General features: G+C 36.8%; 1 protein-coding gene across 11 annotated transcripts; it reads right to left on the bottom strand.

Moving 5' to 3' along the window:
• Nucleotides 1-815: 815 nt before the first annotated feature.
• On the bottom strand, nt 816-17,289 carry LOC107763042 (uncharacterized). 11 transcript variants are annotated; one of them, XR_012696711.1, is made up of 10 exons: nt 17,016-17,287; nt 15,435-16,537; nt 14,475-14,543; nt 14,166-14,294; nt 14,021-14,071; nt 13,069-13,209; nt 11,846-12,938; nt 1,848-1,993; nt 1,049-1,119; nt 816-967 (listed from the first exon to the last, which is right to left on the bottom strand). XR_012696711.1 is itself a non-coding variant. In XM_075225426.1 (7 exons), the coding sequence occupies exons 1-7, from the start codon at nt 17,176-17,178 to the stop codon at nt 9,408-9,410; spliced, it is 1,698 nt and encodes a 565-aa protein (XP_075081527.1). In that variant the 5' UTR covers nt 17,179-17,289; the 3' UTR covers nt 9,041-9,407. The 11 variants fall into 11 exon arrangements, 2 of the variants coding, with proteins under 2 accessions (XP_075081527.1, XP_075081525.1); XR_012696710.1 differs by lacking the exons at nt 816-967; nt 1,049-1,119 and adding an exon at nt 1,682-1,754; XR_012696708.1 differs by lacking the exons at nt 816-967; nt 1,049-1,119 and adding an exon at nt 2,249-2,390 and having other exon boundaries at nt 1,682-1,993.
• Between the last annotated feature and the right edge of the window lie 799 nt (nt 17,290-18,088).

Genomic DNA, 18,088 nt, shown 5'->3' on the forward strand with positions numbered 1-18,088 from the left:
AAAAAAATTCCATTTGATATTAGAATAAATTTGTGAAGTCCAACAGCTTCTTTTCCAAATATTAAGATGACATAGGATACAAACAACATGTAATGTAGTCATCAAAACTTTTAAAAACCACTCCAAAATAAATTTAATTATAAAGGGAGTGATATATAAGTTCAATGAACTAACATAGTTTGTTTGATATTTTTTTCTTTAGAATTTTTTATAGTTGAACTCTAACACTAGTTTATAAAAAACAATTATACTTCAATACTTTTTTTTGCAAAACTAACAATTATACTTCAATACTGTTTAGAGCATAGTGTTATTGGGCCGACATGAGCAGTAGCATAATAGAGCATGTTGGACAATGAGCTATATGGTATAAAAGATGCACAACGGCAACCATTGGCGTGACAACTATCACCAATTTATCTTATAATTTAATAAACTTATAGTGGAGGTTTGCATAGCAGTAGCCGAAATAGATAATATTTCATCGTCAACAACTGCAAGATTCAGTGATGAAGATGAATCCTATGAGCTTTTCAAAGTGTATGCCATTAGCATTTGTTTGTTGTCCTTTGCCCCGTAATTGACACAATAAATATTATGTAATTATTTTTTTCATATATGTAACAACAATTAAATAATGATGTGATTCATTTTAAACGCAATTTGTGTTGTACCAACTCCGTAATCCAGTTGCTTGCACATAGAGGGGATTGATTAAGATTGTCGAGTTGTATCTTGTTACCAAACGGGAAACTGTGTATGTAAAATTTGTTAATAAATAAAGTGAAAGTGTTATTCATATGTAGAAAAAGTAAAGATCATGGTCTTACCACCACGGTATTTGGTGGTAGCTATTCGATTCGCAAGAATAACATGATATTCTTGTAGTTGCATCACTTGCCTCATTATCTCAATTCCTTCATTGCTTGCCAAGTCTTCCAATATAGCGAACAAAAGAGGTTTCTTCCTGTACATTTATGAGAATTAGCTAGATATTTTCTTATGTGATAGAAGATTAAGTGACACACATGTTGTCCATAACTATGACCTCTTGAAATCTCTTAGCCTGATTAGTGATGTATTACATTACCCCACAGTTTGCCACCACAGCTAGTAGATCTGTTGTTATGAACAAAGAAGAATATAATCAGTGTTTTAAGATCCACAATGAGTTCTAAGTAATCAAGCTGTTATAAGACATAGACTAGTTGGAAACCGATAAAGATGTCTAAGGAACCACCTTTTAATATCGTCCTACTCTCTTCTAGGGAGAGTTAGAAAGAGAAACATTCCTTTCTCCCATAGTTTCCATTCATCAGTTTCGGTATCTCATTCCATGCTCCGGAAATAGCCGTTTTTGTTAATTTTGCATTGGGTCTTCTGATAACTCAACCTTAGCATATCTTGACTTTAAAGATGATGAATAGAAGTTAAATCATTTGGAAGTGAAGCATGAAAGAGTTACGCTGAGAATAGCTAACCAAATTCAACATCACAAGGCTGTTGTTCGGTATCAAGGAAGGAAATCCTATTTAGTCTCCTCGGAGGGGTAATAGTGTCTCCTTTTCATTATTCTTTGGAACAGTCACAATAGTGAACCTGTCGACGACCCATTCAAACTGGTTGATATGTATTAAATATGGTTGTGGATCTCTAATTTTGGCAGTTGAAATGAGATACGTCTCGAAATGTTCGAACAACTTATCACATCGTCCAATGTCATCACCATACAATATTACACAAATTTGTTCCTCCTACAATTTTGTTAAAACGGATAATGCACTAATTATTGGAAGAGTACAAGTTAGAAGATTTTATGTTACAGTTATAGTTGTAACTCCACTTACATTTTCATCTTGAACAATTATTGTCTGAAAATGAACTCGATGATCCCTGCTTTTCTCTCGGCCAAAATTTGTCCACGGGATGAACTTTGAAAGTCCATTCTTTAGTCGATGGTGTAATTTCATTGATCTTCAGTTTTTGCTCCATTCTATCAGTATAACTTGTATATTAATAAGAGTAAAATTGTAAGAACAAACCATCCCACATTACAAATATAAGGCAGCAATATATACCGGCAAAAAAGTGGCAAAAGCCATATGACAGTAGATTTTTCATTACTTCAAAAAGATAAATCTTGAAGAAGAAATTCACACACAAATTAAATTAGCAGCAATCACTTACCTGACGCCAAAACAATGAGAAAATATTACAAATATGAAAAAGAAAAAAGATAATTGGGCACCTAAATTGTCCAGGGAGTTGCTCTTCTAGTCTCTTTAAATGCTTCACCAAAATATCTCCAGCCTATCTGTGACCAAGTGAAAGCACACCCATAGGTAGAGGCGGATGAAGAGTATCGCCACCAGTTTCATCTGAACCCAACACTTTTGTCCCGGAACATAAATTTATGTGTAAAAATTTATTAAAATTACAACAAATGGTATATTTGAACCTATAACTTTAAAAATACAATGGGTTCAATATTAAAAATCTTAAAAATTGAATCCACAAAATTTAAATCCTGAATCCGCCTCTGCCCATAGGTACTACATAACCTCACTTATGGTTGTCAACTTTCCAAAATAAATAAGTAAAAAGCCATTTGCAAATTTTGTAGTAGTGTTGTACTTGTTTTAAGTTACGAAGTCTAAAAATCAATTTATGAAGTTCAATCTTTTAGGCTTATTAAGAAACAGTATGAAGAAAAAAAATTGATAAATTTTAGGTCAGAATAAATCTATTAATCACTTCAATAAGCTGAACACATGTTTAAAAAATTAGATTTAGTGAAAGATTATATCAAACTCTCCCCGGATGAAAGCTCGATTCATTGAAGCATTTTGCCGAGCACCTAGCAGTCAAATTAAAAACAAAGACGTCTTCTAACAATTTACTGATACAACCAGACAACACATATAAGGAATATCACAAAGATTCCAAGGCACTACAGCCGCTCTGTAATGTTGTAGAAACAATTTTCTTTTAATCTTATTTTGCCATGTTGCTTCTTCACTATGTTCTACGCTCTTCATTTTCCAAGACATAACCCCACAGTATGTGCCAGGTATGGAAATTAGAGGTTTTTTTTATAGGTAGGATATTAGTACTTTGTATTAACACAAAAAAAAAAATATCCTAACCTACTAAAAGCCGGCAAATCAATGGTTTTGTTCAGGTATCCCATTAAAGAAGAGAAGTTTCAAGGAGACAGGTTAAAACTTTGGTTAAAAGGGCACTATAGCCTCTCTGTAATGATGTAGAAACATTTTTTCATGGTACAACTCTTCTGAATGAAAGCCCTTGCTACACAAAACTATGACAAGGAAGAACATTTACCAGAGGAAACCACCAAAGTGAAAAGATAATAATAATATTTTATAATAATAATAAGAAGAAGAAGAAGAAAAGGGAAAACAAACGTTCTTGGGAGGAGAGTATTCGGAGCGTGTATAATTTTTGAGGTAGATTAGCGACAAAATTACTTCCCAGCTGTCAAAAGTAAAAGTCAATTTGCTGTGCTGTCAATACAGTGAGTCAGCAGAAGATGTAAATCATGTAATCCTTCTTTTTCAAATTCGTTGAAGTAATTTTCTTTTTAGTCTATTTTAAAATAAATGACATATTTTTAAATTTAAAAATAATTTAATTTTAAATTCTTCATTTTATCAATTTTATTTTAATTAGAAGTTTTTATAATCACATAAATGTCATGGTTCCATAAAGCTTTTACCCCTTAAATTTTTAAGACCAGTAATTTTAAAAGTTTTTTTTCCTTCAACTCTGTGCCAAGTAGGGCTGTTTATCGGGCGGATTTGGCGGTTATTTACTCTTAATGGTTTGGCTTATCGGCTATCGGCTTTTAAATGTATTAATCCGCTAGCCACCCGATAAGATATCGGGCGGATTGGTATCGATTTAGCTCTTATCGGACGGTTTATCGGCCTAATTCAATTTATATTGTGAGCATTAATTATTTGTTGTAAGATTCGCGAGTTGTGATTAAGCACTGGAGCTCTCACAGCGTCACAAATGCCATAGTGTTTAAAAAATCAAAGGGAAGGATGTATGCACAAGTTAATAACTGCGAAGGAAAGAAAAGAAGCTTTGCAGAGATACAAAAACAATTATAAAATTCTTCTAAGCTTATTCATCCCATACAATAAATTAAATTTTATTAATGTGAAGAATCCATGGTTTTATGTCTGTCCATGTGAAGGAACCATGGTTTATGTCTATCCATGCTCTGACATACTTGTGTAGAGGTTTTATCTTAGTTTTCTTTTTTGATTTCAGAACATTGTAAAATATGGATTATGTGAACCATGTTACATAATGTTGGAAAATATTACAAGCACAATAGAGGAGTAATATAAACTTCTTTAATTTTAGGAATGACCCCAGGAAGCACCTAACAGAGTTGATACAAATAGTGATTAATTGAACTGCGCTTGAAGATACAAACTGAATAGCTTAAAGTTGTACAGTGTTCTTAGGTTCTCTAATGCCAGATATTATCCCAAAAATAAAATTATCATAATATTCTATTATGCACTTGATGTAAATGTTATTTGGGTATGGTCATTTATTTTCATTTTTATATGGAGCAGTCTATTGATACGTGAAACTCAAAAGGAAGCTGAACACTTCATATGTTGAGCCCGTGCCAACCTCCCTCCAGTATATGTATGTATATGTATTCTTAACGAATTATCTGTTAAGAAAATTAAATAATCCGCTCCTAAACCGATAAGCCGTTAATTAAAAAAATCAATCTGTTCCTCATCCGTTAAACCATTAACCTGATACCAATACGATATAAGCTTCGGTTTTGGTTCGATTTTCGGTTTCGATTCGGTTTTGAACACCCCTAGTGCCAAGCTAAACTACCTCATCTAAATTGAAATGAAGGGAGTACCTTTTAGAGCTGTAATATGAAGTAGCAGTAAAAGCTTGACTGTCAATTGTAGCAGTAATAGCAATCTAAACTGTGAAATTCTTATATTACCCTATATTCTATACTATGGTTGTCCAACAGGACGGGACGGGACGGGACGACATTTAAGCGGGATGGTAGCGGGACGGGACGAAACGGGACGGGACAAACGGGACGAAACGGTCAGCCCATCCCGTCCCGCTAACAAACGGGATGGGACGGGACGGGTTCGCGGGACTTAAGTGTAGTTTTTTTTTAATAAAAAAAACGTCTAGTTTTTTGAAAATGACTAAGTTTTTAAAGTTTACAATGGCTAGTTTTTGACTTATTTAATAAACTTAAATGTTAAAAAGGAAATTAGAAAACTAAGTAAAGAATTATAAAATATTAAAACAATAGACTTGTAATGAAATATTCTAGTAATTGTAAATTTAAAATAGAGTTATAATTTATTTAATATAATTTCAAAGTATTAAGTAACTAAGACAATTCATAAAAAAAATTCAACGCTTAGAGCTTGTTATTTTATTAATATAACTTTAAAATCTCACATACGAATATAATTCTTTTGAAGAGCACCTATTCTACACAGCCACCTTCTAGGAAGGTTTTTGTTTGAATTAGGCCTCTATGATCTCCGATTTGAAATATTGTTGCACTAAAAGCATTCTCCGATGCTAAGAATCAAGTTCATCATCAATAGAGGAATCAAAACATGTTATATAATTCATATCTTCCTATAGAACTTCTACTCTAGACTTAGAAGTAGAAGGATCAGTTTCACTACATGTTATTTCCATAGATTTATATTTATCAAACATTGATCTAGATTCTAGCACAAGAATATATGTTAGCTTGGAAGTTTTTGAGAGATGGTTGTTCATTTTCTTGAATTGCTAAATTTTGATAAATTTTACGAACAAGTCCCTTTGTACCTCTTAATTTTAAATATGGTTTAAGTATTGTAGAAATTAAATAAACTTGGGGAATAGAGAAAAAATACATTTTAAATTTTGCAATCATTTCATTAATGGTCGGTGCATAAGTTGAATTTGTTTTATACTTACCAAATACAACAAAAATTCCACAAATATACCATAAAAACTCATGGGACAGACGGGACAGGACAGGATGGGACGGGACAAGCAGGACAGGCGGGACGGGACGGGACGAAACGGGACGAAATGGGACGGGACAAACGGGACGAAATGGTCGTCCCGTCCCATATCGTGTCCCGTTTAATATTGACTCATCCCGTTTAAAATAAAGTGGGACGGGACGGGACGGGCTGTCCCGTCCTGTTGGACAGCCATATTCTATACAGACGCATCTATGGAAACAAAGTGGGCTTTGAAGATGCCTCAAAAGTTTGCTTTCTTTACTAAATTGTGTGATGGCAATTAACGTAATAATATTGAAAAATAGAGGAAAATATATTATGAATAAAGTTGGCATGTCAACTGCGAGAAATATGACACGGGAAAATTATATTATTGATGTGTTGACAATGATATAATGAGTCATATATATAATACATGTTCTACTCCTATTACATATAGGATTAGAGTTATTTATATGTAACTATTTAACTACCAAACTAACACTCCCCCTCAAGCCGGTGCATATAAATCATATGTACCGAGCTTGTTACATATATAACGAATACGAGGACCGTGAGGGACTTGGTAAAAATATCATCAAGTTGATCATTCGACTTCACAAATTTTGTAGCAATATCTCCTGAGAGTATCTTTTCTCTGACGAAATGACAATCAATCTCAATGTGTTTAGTCCTCTCATGGAACACCAGATTTGATGCAATATAAAGGCAGTTTGATTATCGCACACAAGTTCCATCTGGCTGATTTCACCAAATTTCAACTCCTTGAGTAATTGTTTGATCCAAATTAACTCACATGTTGCCATAGTCATTGCTCGATATTCTACTTCTACACTAATCCGAGCAACTATATTATGTTTTTTGCTCTTCAAAGACACCAAATTGCCCCTACTAAAACACATAACCAGACGTAGAACGCCTATCAGAAAGTGATCCTGCCCAATGAGCATCTGAGTATCCAACGATCTGCTCATGGCCTCGATCCTCAAACAATAACCTTTTGCCTAGAGACGATTTTATATACCGAAGAATGCGGACAACTGCATCCCAATGACTATCATAGAGAGAATTCATAAACTGACTTACAACGCTCACAGGAAAGGAAATGTCAAGTCTAGTCATTGTGAGATAATTTAATTTACCAACCAGTCGCTTATATCTTGCAGGATCGCTAAGTGGTTCCCCCTGTCCTGGCAGAAATTTAGAATCTAGATCCATTGGAGTGTCAATCGGTCTACAACCTGTCATTTTTATCTCCTCAAGAATGTCTAAGGCATACTTCCGCTGTGAGATCACAATACGTGAGCTAGATTGAGCGACCTCAATACCCAGAAAATACTTTAGTATGCCCAGATCCTTAGTCTGAAAACCTTGAAAGAGATGTTGCTTCAATTTAGTAATACCATCCTGATCATTGCCAGTAATAACAATATCGTCAACATAGACCACCAGATAAATACAGAGACTTGAAGCAGAATGCCGATAAAACATAGAGTGATCAGCTTCACTACGAGTCATGCCAAACTCCTGGATAACTATGCTGAACTTACCAAAACCAGGCTCGAAGAGATTGCGGTAGACCATAAAGTGATTGGCGCAAGCGACATACAAGGTTCACGAGACTCCTCCCCCCCCCCCCCGAGCAATAAACCTAGGTGGTTGCTCTATATAAACTTCATCCTCAAGGTCACTGTGTAGAAAAGCATTCTTAATGTCCAACTGATAGAGAGGCCAATGGCAAATAGTAGCCATGGATAGGAAAAGGCGGACTGATGCTATCTTAGCCACGGGAGAGAAGGTATCATTGTAATCGAGCCCAAATATCTAAGTATATCCCTTGGCAACAAAACGGGTCTTAAGTCGATCAACCTTGCCATTCGGACCGACCTTGACTGCATACACCCAACGACAACCAATAGTATATTTGCCTAAAGGAAGAGGAACTAGCTCCCAGGTACCACTCGTATGTAAAGCAGACATCTCGTCAACCATAGCATGTCGCCATCCTAGATGAGACAATGTTTCACCTGTAGACTTAGGGAAGGAAACAGAAGATAAAGAAGATATAAAAGCATAATAGGGTGATAACAGACGATGATAACTTAAACCGACATAATGATATTAGGATTAAGTGTGGTCTGTATACCTTTCCGAAATGCAATCGGTGTACTAGGAAGAGACAAGTCCGCAGTAGGAGCATGGACAGGTGCAGGACGTGAATTAGTTGGGCCTGATGTTGGCGCAAACGACGATGATAAGTCAAGAGTGGTATTCCTGTGGCTAGGATCTAAGAGGAGCCACACTAGACTCCTCAACGGTTGGAACGGGTAAGACTTCTGTGGCGGAAGGTGAAAGAGGAGCTATAGTAAACTCATCAAAGGTCGGTATAGGTAAGACCTCAGATATATCAAGGTAGTAAAAAGAGGTAAAAAAAGGTTTAGACTCAAAAAATGTGATGTCAGCTGACATAAGGTAGCTACGAAGATAAGGTGAGTAACAACGATATCCCTTCTGAACACGAGAATAACCAAGGAAGACAAACTTGAGAGCACGAGAAGCTAACTTCTCTTTCCCAGGAGCTAAGTTATGAACGAAACAAGTGCTCCCAAAAACACGAGGGATAAGAGAGTATAAGGGTGACTGGGGAAACAATATTGAATACGGAACCTGATTCTGGATGAGAGATTAAGGCATCCAATTAATCAAATAACAAGCTATGAGAACTACATCACCCGCAAAATGCAACGGAACATGAGATTCAATGAGAAGTGTGCGAGCAGTTTTAATGAGGTGCCTATTCTTTCTCTCTGCAACCCCATTTTACTGAGAGGTATAAGGACAAGAGGTCTAATGAATAATTCCTTGAGAAGTCATAAACTGCTGAAATTGAGAGGATAAATATTCTAAGTCATTATCACTACGAAAAGTGCGAATAAAAACACCAAATTAATTTTTGATTTCAGCACAAAAATTCTGGAATATAGAAAACAACTCAGAACGATCTTTCATTAAGAAAAGTCAATTACATCTTGAATAATCATCAATGAAACTAACAAAATAACGAAATCCCAAGGTTGAACTGACTCTACTAGGACCCCATATATCAGAATGAACTAAAGAAAAAACAGACTCTACATGACTCTCAATACTACGAGGAAAGGAGGCTCGGGTATGTTTTCCGAGCTGACACGACTCACAATCTAATGTAGATAAACTAGACAAACTAGTCACTATCTTCCGAAGCTTAGACAAACTTGGATTTCCTAAACGTCTGTGAATTAGGTTTGGAGGATATGTAACTAGACATGCCTTGGAGGGATTGAGTGAGTTAAGGTAGTAAAGGCCTTCTTATTCAAGCCTTATACCAATCATTTGTCTCGTACTGCGATCCTGCATGATAAAAGAATCATCAATAAAATATATACTACAATGGAAGGCAGGAATCAAATGATTAACAGATGCAAGACTAAAAGGACAGCCAGGGACATAAAGAATGGAATCTAGAGTGACTGGGGGTAGGGGATTAGCTTGTCTAACTCCTTTTACTTTAGTTTGAAATCCGTTGGCTAAAGTAACAGTAAGAGACTGCGAATACACAATATTTGACAAAAGTGAGTTATTACCAGAGATATGATCAGAAGCACTTGAGTCCACGACCCATTGTCAAAGAGTACTAGACTGGGAAATACAAGCAAAAGAATTACCAACAATAGAAGTATCAATCTGAGCAACATAGGCTACTTGTGGAGATGTCTACTTACTTGCTCGGTACCGGAGGAACTCATTATATTCCCCTTTAGATAAAGAAAATCCCTAGTTACCTGTAGTCTCGGTCTAAGCAACATAAGCATTTTTGGGTGGTCGACTACGTAAAGAATAGCACACTTCACGAGTGTGTCCAAGTTTATAACAATAAGAACACTTAGGTCTAGTTCTTCCAAAACGACCTCCTCCTCGTCTATTCTCCATAGTTTGAGATGCCTGATTTTCCACTGTCTGGGATGCGAGAACAGAGGAGTCAAGTGTTTGTGATGAGATCACTCGATGACTTGGTGCTGCAGCAAGGCGAAGTAATCGAGAGAATAATTCATCAACTGTAGAGACAGTCGGACTAGCCAAAATTTGGTCACGTACTGAATCAAGGTCATTAGGATGTCCAGCTAGTGTAAGAACTGGAAACATCTTCTGTCATTGCTTTTGTTGCTTTTCAATACTAGCAGAAACTGGCATCAGCTTCTCAAATTCTTACATGACTGCTTGTACTTATCCCAAGTAAGTAGACATATCTGATTCATATTTCTTCAAGCTTGTCATTCGCGATATCACATCATAGAAACGAGATATGTCATTAGTGTATAAAGTGCGAGCCTTTTCTCAAACTAAATACCATGCCTGGAATGGGCAAAACAAAGGCATCAATTTGGAATCAATAGATCACCATAAGATACTACATAACTGAGCATCGATCTTTTTCCACTGTGCTTTGGCCTTGTCATCTCTCTCACTAGCCTGTTTGGTTAAGTAATCTTGAACACCTTGACCTTTACACCAAAACTCAACTGACGAGGCCCAAGATAAATAATTGAAACTCCCAAGTAGGGGTTCAGAAGTAATCATCAAGACTGAATTTCCAACGCCAATGTTTTTAGAACCAAAAGCATCAAGTCCGAGAGACATGGTTAGAATAAAGAGATGGCTAGCAATTATCAGCAAAATAACAGAAGAAATCTGGATACTTTAGCCAGAAAAAATACTGTAGCTGTCGGAAAACTATTTTAGTTGTCGGAAAATTTTCAAAGTGCTCGGAATCAAAAAAATAAAAGCACGGGTAGGCTCGGAATTACAAGTTGGTCCGACTGTTCTGAAGAAGGAATTTCAAAAAATGGTCGGAAAGGGCTCCACGCGTCGGTGCATGGAGCAAATCTCACCGGAAAAAAATTTCTCCGGGCAGCGTGGCGGCGCGTGAGAGGTTGTCTGCCGGAGGTGTTTGTTGGGCTTTGGTCGCCGGGGGTTGGGGGACCTTGCGGGGGTGTTGATTTTTGCACAACACCAATGGAAATTATTATTTTTTTTTCGAAAAAAGCCCTAAAAGGTCACCGGAATTGAAGTACGACGACTGTTTTGGCTGGATTTTCTTTTCCGGATGTTTTCGCACTGCCGCTCTGATATCATGTGAGAAATATGACATGGGAAAATTAAATTATTGATGTGTTGACAATGATACATAAGTCCTATATATACAATACATGTTCTACTCCTACTACATATAGGATTAGGGTTATTTACATGTAACTATTTAGCTACCAAACTAACATCAACGAAGACTAGTTTACTTTAACATAATAATATTGAAAAATAGAGGTAAATATATTATGAATGAAGCTGGCATGTCAACGAAGACTAGTCAGCTTTGACTGATGCACTCACTCTTCTATATAGGTAGAATGTGACCTAAAATTAGCCTAATCATCAACAAAGATTGTTTTTCCGAAATAAAAAGAAACTATAATTAGCAATACTTATCTTGAAAAGACTATCAATCGAACCTCACGTTTATTAACCCAATTACTTTATGTAGACATTATAACATTATTCTTAAAGTAACTACGCTTTAGATACTGACATACATTTTCTTTGGTAAGTAAAGAAGAATTTTTATTTACCACAAAACTGACATATATTATGTAAATATTATGACATCAAGCTTAAAGCAATCTGCATTGCACTTGTTAACAAACAGAAAAGGAGGCTAAAGAGTCATGAGTTGCTTCGGAGTGCATAGTTACCTGGAAGAAGAAAGAGACGATTGGGAACTCATATGAGTCTGGGCGTCCTACCATAACCACCGTTGAGAAGTCTTCATCTATCCTTTGAATGATTGATCGAGGAAGTAATGTTGGTGGATCCATTGGACGTTCCAAACTTAACTCCCAAGTCAAACTTAGCCGCAAATGCTAAAGTTGACTGAAGAGCCTTTTGAATTGAGCTTGGTTGTGTATTTGCAAGGAACGGTGTCTTTGAGGAGCTAGCGATACCCATACTGCACTTTTGTGCAGACTGATAATTTAAAGACTGCCCAGCTGGAAATAGGGAACTCGACTGCCTAAACGGCATTTCGTCGGAAGTTTTTTCTGCTGCACTTGGTCTCCTTTGAATGGGCGATGAAGCACGGTTGAACTCATTAGGACGCGAGATGTCTTGTGCCGCTTTCTCCGCCGAGAGGAAGCTTATACCCCGAGGTGCGGAAGCATGGGGAGTTCTAGTCGACATTTGATTCATGCTCCATAACGAGGCACTTAGGTTGGCTTGATTATCGTCCTTGACACTGCCATCCCTCTTGGCACATGTTGCAGCTTCTATACTATTGTTCATGCCACCGGGCAGCAACTTCTTAACTCCATAATCCATATTAAACAAGCCTGAATATGTGTCGCCACTGGGCTCAGCTGAAGGTGCTTGACCAAAGGACAGGAAGTTTATTCCTTGTGGTGTCCTCGGGGAAACTCCTTTCATTAACCCAGCCTTTTCATGCTTATTATGGATCATTTGACAGCTAAGTTTTCCAACATCATCTGCCTTGGAAGATAACCCAGCCTTTTCATGCTTTCTGGCATCACCTTGCAAAGACTTACCATGAGATAAGAACGTTACACCTTTAGGTGTACATGCAGCTGGCTTTTGCACAGGCTCTAATACAGTCCGCTCAGTGCACTTACCCGGAACAAACCCAGCTGAACCAGATGAGGAGTTAACGTCTTTATGCGACACCCCATATGTGTTTATTTGCATCAAAGAGTTCGAGTTACTTGGAGCTGATGGTGACATCAGCTCAAGGTTTGAAGCAGTAGGACTTGTCACTGCTGCCATCTTAACAGTTATCTGAAACATGCCAGTGAGACAAGAAGTTAAATACCTCGAGACACAGAGGAAGAAGCCCTCCAAAGAGGTAAGAAAATGAAAATTTGTGACCTAAAAAACTAGAAAACATGAATCACAGGTAGGGACATACCTCATGTGAAAATAAACAATCAGCACCTCTGCTGCAAAACCCGATGGACGCATAGTTATTGCACGGATACTTGGAGAGTTGATGATCAAATGGGCAATCATCACCTTTCATGCAAGATTGACGTGCAAAATGACAACATGGCTGAAGAAAAAAAGAAATTTACAAAAATTAGAAGCCAGAACAGGCTAGAAGCATGGATATTATTCCACATGATAGAAATAAATACTTGTAAAAGCAACAGTAAAGGAAAGGGGGTATTAAAAAATTGTTTCTTTTCTGATCAATTTGATAGTGCAGCAAGTTACAAACCATAAATTGGAACTTAAACAAGCACACGAGATTTTTTCTTGGACATTATGAAAGCAAGCAGTAGCCTCAAACTGCTGCAAACATTTTATGCCTTGGTGTGTTGCCTTCTCAATAAGAATCTAAGCATAGAGCAGACATAAAATAGATACTCAGTTCTATCTCTATAACCTGAAACTGTCCTGTGCCTATCCTACACAGACTAATTTTAATCCACAAGAAAGATATAATATATGGAATTTAAAGCATAGCCTAAAATGTGGAATATAGTTTTACATTGTGAGGTTCTTTTCCTCCCGTTCCCTGCCCTCCCCACCCCTCCCCCTTCCCTTTTAAGTTGTTAATAATATCCAGAGTGAAGAGAGCATATAAAACTTTACAGGTTTGACCTTCATGAATATTTCTAGTTCTGTGTCTTATTATGACAAAATAATTGATAGCAAAAAAGGTGTCAGCAACTGGTGATGATTGAAGTGCTAATAAACATTCAAACTCACCTGAGTGCTATTTCAAATAGGCTATAGCAATTCTCAACTAGGAAACAAAGTATTAATGCCACAATTTCACATCAAAGCCTTCAAATCTCCTAACGTGCCGACAGCTTACAACAATATGATAGAACAAAATAAAAGAAGCATAAGCAGACCTTTGACTTTGTCAAGGGGGTGGTATCATGAGAGAATTTGCACTTCTCACCCTGTCAAAAGAAAAATGAACAAGGTTAAATCTCTAAAACATTGAAAGATCTGCTAAATTGAATTGCCTTTTTTTTAGATGAAATTTTAGCTTACCTCTGAGCATCTTCCTTTGAGATAATGGCGGCAATATGCCACAACTTTTGGTTTCACCACTGGTGGAAGCTTCAGCCTTTTAACTCCAAGCTTTCTGTTCTTTTCAGCTCGTTTAATTCTTTCTTTGGCCTACAAAATATATTAGATTCTTTAAATAAAGACATATGCTTAAGAATGAGCAACTTGATCCTACGAAATCAGAGCATAAGCATATTACATTACCAGATTTAACATTCTTCTGTTAGAGCAGGGTAAAGGAAGATAAACTCATTCACAAATAAATGAAAATGAAGGGAGAATGAGAGACACCTTTTTCTTTGCTCTCTTTTCTTTGGTTAAAGGACCTCCCTTCTTTTTCTTTTTACCGATATCAGCATCCTGCCACAAGAGGAACAGAATCAAATATAGCGATATTTGCAGCTGATGAGAAACACAGAAAGTGAGACTGCATGTCAGAAAAACTGCAAACTATACTTTATCCATCTATACCATCGTACTGACTTGCAGACGCAAATACGAGTTGGGATGTTCAATTAAGAGGCTAACAGAATATAAAATATTTCAATAACCCAATTTCTACTTTGTCCCTTCCCTTCCCTCCTCAGCTCAAGCAAGATCATCAGGTAATGCACTACGTATAAAGTATGCAGATGCGGCATGCCAGCATCAGTAACTTTAGAAACCTGCTAAAGTCCTACTACCATTTCTTTTTTCCTTTTTCAGGAGGAGAAAGGGAGGAGAATGAATTAGAGTCAAGTCTTGACGATTTTGATAGAAGTCAACAAGCATGGTAAATGATCTGGATATTCTATGCATTTACGAACACCAACTAGAGGTTCAGCTTTCTTTTGTTGAATTTGGGAATGTCTATAATAGGGAATAATCGCACCAAAAGTGCAGATGGGCATATGTGAAGTTTATCTCTTTGAAACAGCAAGTGAATTCTGTTTACTTGGATCAATAGCAGATCGGAAGAGCTTCATAGAAGCATGAGAATGTACCGAGTCCAAGACAAGTGAGATTGCTGGACACTTATTGCACTAGCCATATCTAGCGACACTGACAACGTTTCATCTGATTATGCGAGAGAAGTCAAAATATTCCTAAGAAGCCATTCACCTATTGCATTCAAACACCGGGCAAACTGAAAAGAATCCGAATTAACCAGAACAGACATGAAAGTTGCACATAGTGGAAAGTGCAATAGTTAGAATGTAAATTAAGTGCAAATTAAGTGCTACAGTAAAAGATTGAAGGGAGTGATCATACCTCTGCAGCATCTATTAAGTGTTTATTTTCTTTTGCCTTTTCTGCGGAGGTTGCGCCAAATTGGAAACCAGCAGGATGATCTAACTTCATGTCTCCACCAACTTGTTTAGCAACATTCCCACTATCCAAAATGCTGTCATACACACGGACCTTTCTGGTCCCAACATCCTTTGAGCAAAAAACTTTTTCAACATTATCTTTCGGCTCTTCTCCAAATTTTCTTATGAATTTTCCCCCCAAAGAGGTGTAATCCTCATCAACTGCATCAATGGATGAAGAGGCATATGCGTCCCTTTTTTGTGGTGGATTATCGCGAGCATCAAAAGCAAAATCTTCTCGATCAACAATGTCAGCAGGATACTTCTCTGCTTCAACCTTCTTCTCATCCCGAACATCATTAACTATGTCATAATCTGATTCATCAAAAACCATAAAATCCCCAGAAACTTCCCCTTTCTCTATTTCTTCACCCATGGGAACATGGACGGACAAATCTGTTGCTCCAGCAGAAGATATCAAAGTTTCCAATTCCATCTCTTTTAGACGCAAGCCATGCTCCATTTCTTCCGTCAAATGTGTCATAGGAACAGGGATTTCCTCTCCAGAGACCTCTGCAGGTTGTGACAACTCAGCAACTGTATCCGCACCAAAACATGACTCTATAGTTGCACAGACATCATCAATGCTGAGTTCTTTGTCTAATTCTACCGGTCCGACAGGATCAGACTCCTTCACTTCCGATTCATGAGTGCTACACCTATTCCCAGGTTCCTCGACCATTTGATCGTTAAAACTACGAGTTTTGTCTACCAAACGATTCATATCATCAATATCATTTGTTCTAGCATGGCCTCTGTCGCCTTGTATTGCATCACTTGTACGATTTGAGAGATCTAAATCTACTTCCATTTGTGCACTGGTAAAATCTCTGTATCCAGAACGAGAGCTCCCTTCATTTCCATCACCCGAACCCTGTTGCACTACCAGATTGTCAGACTCCTTATGAGCAGGACCATTAACTAACAAATTATCAGACCTGATGAGATGATGATCAACCAACTCTTCGACTTCATTCTCTTTTCCCAATTTACTGCCATTGTCATCTATACAAACATTTTTTACAAATTAAAAAATGGCTTTGTCAATACCAACATGTTACTATAAGTATAACTTGTATTTAGTATCTTCTCCAAAATTGAAGTCATGTCATAATTAAAAATTAGCGTCGGAACCATAGTTGTGCATATAGATTGTACATGTGTAATCACATGATTATCAAAAGCATACATAGCAGAACACTAACACACATTGAGATACATCTGTTGCATGTAAGATACACACACAAAAAAATATATATATGTTATATATATAAAAGACAATCACAATCGGTCATTCGACTTTATTGCCATTTCAAATTCGAACAACCTAAACTAAAGGCATAGGGATGGCTGAGTGATTACCAAAAAATAAAAAGGAACCTACTAATAGTCATGCAACCACATTGATAAACACATAAACTTATACTCTGAGCTCTATTTTCTGTTAATTCAGGCAAAGAAAATAAAAGTTTAGTAATTTTACCTGGTTTTTGTATCTCAGTAGTAGAGTCGGTGGTGGGGCAATTATAGGATAGAATCTGAAGGAGTGTAATGTAGGTTTGGCTCATTAGGGGTCGGCGGCGATGAGGAGGGAAAGGGAAAGGGTTTTGCAAGGGATTTAGGGCGCCGATATGCGAATTCTCCATTGTTGTTTCTGAAAGGAAGGTCGAAAAGTTTTGAGAAAATCGTTTTGAAATTCGTCGGAGTTTATGGAGTCGTCGTGAAATTGTGGCGGCTTAACTATGGTGGGAAAGGGATCAGTTTTTGATGTACATTTCTGCCCTCCTACTTTTTAGTTTTGTGACATAACTCCCTTCAACTTCTAATAACAGCTTGTTTGGATGGTTGTTTTATATCGGTTCATAATGTATCGTATCTTGTATCGTATTGTACTGTACCGTTTGATAAAATAATGTTTGGATGGATTGTGTCGTTTTGTCGCCGTTTCATGTTATCACGCACCAGTAATATGATGAGCTTGCAATATTATAAAGAAAAATTATGATACGGTATATAAAAAGGTAGGGTAAATGATAAAATAAAATTATTTAATAATAATGAAGGGTGAAATTGAGAAAAAAGGACAAGGTAACGACGCGAGCACACCAAATCGGTCGTTACATAAAGTGGCACATTTCTTCATTACGTAACGACGAATTTAACGATACGATACGATAAAATTCAAATAACAATCAAAACAAACATTATATTTAAAGTAATAATACGATACAATACAATAGGTAACAACCATCCAAACAAGCTATAAGTGACAACCTTGTGCAAATGTTTCCTTCTTTTCAGTTCTCATACAAATTAACCGATCATAGCCACAAGAAAAAGCGCACACGCACACACTTTTATGAAAAGAGGAGAGTAAATAACTTCTATCTTTTCTTCTTCAACTCGTCTTTCCCATTTTGACTAATCTAAGTTTTTTTTTTTTAATATCAAATATACCACTAAGTTGGTTGCTTAGTGATGTTTTTTATTAATAATATCCAAATAAAAATACAATATGCCAGGAGGTCTCACAAAATAAAGAAAATTAACAAAAGA

Source organism: Nicotiana tabacum, chromosome 11 (assembly GCF_000715075.1).
Source record: "Nicotiana tabacum cultivar K326 chromosome 11, ASM71507v2, whole genome shotgun sequence".
Lineage (NCBI taxonomy): Eukaryota > Viridiplantae > Streptophyta > Magnoliopsida > Solanales > Solanaceae > Nicotiana > Nicotiana tabacum.

Coding starts and splice junctions, on each gene's coding strand:
- LOC107763042 (XM_075225424.1), bottom strand. CDS start 17,178: ATGGAGAATTCGCATATCGGCGCCCTAAATCCCTTGCAAAACCCTTTC. Junction 14,295..14,474: donor AAAAGAGAGCAAAGAAAAAG/GTGTCTCTCATT, acceptor TATATTTTGTAG/GCCAAAGAAAGAATTAAACG. Junction 14,072..14,165: donor TCAAAGGAAGATGCTCAGAG/GTAAGCTAAAAT, acceptor TTCTTTTGACAG/GGTGAGAAGTGCAAATTCTC.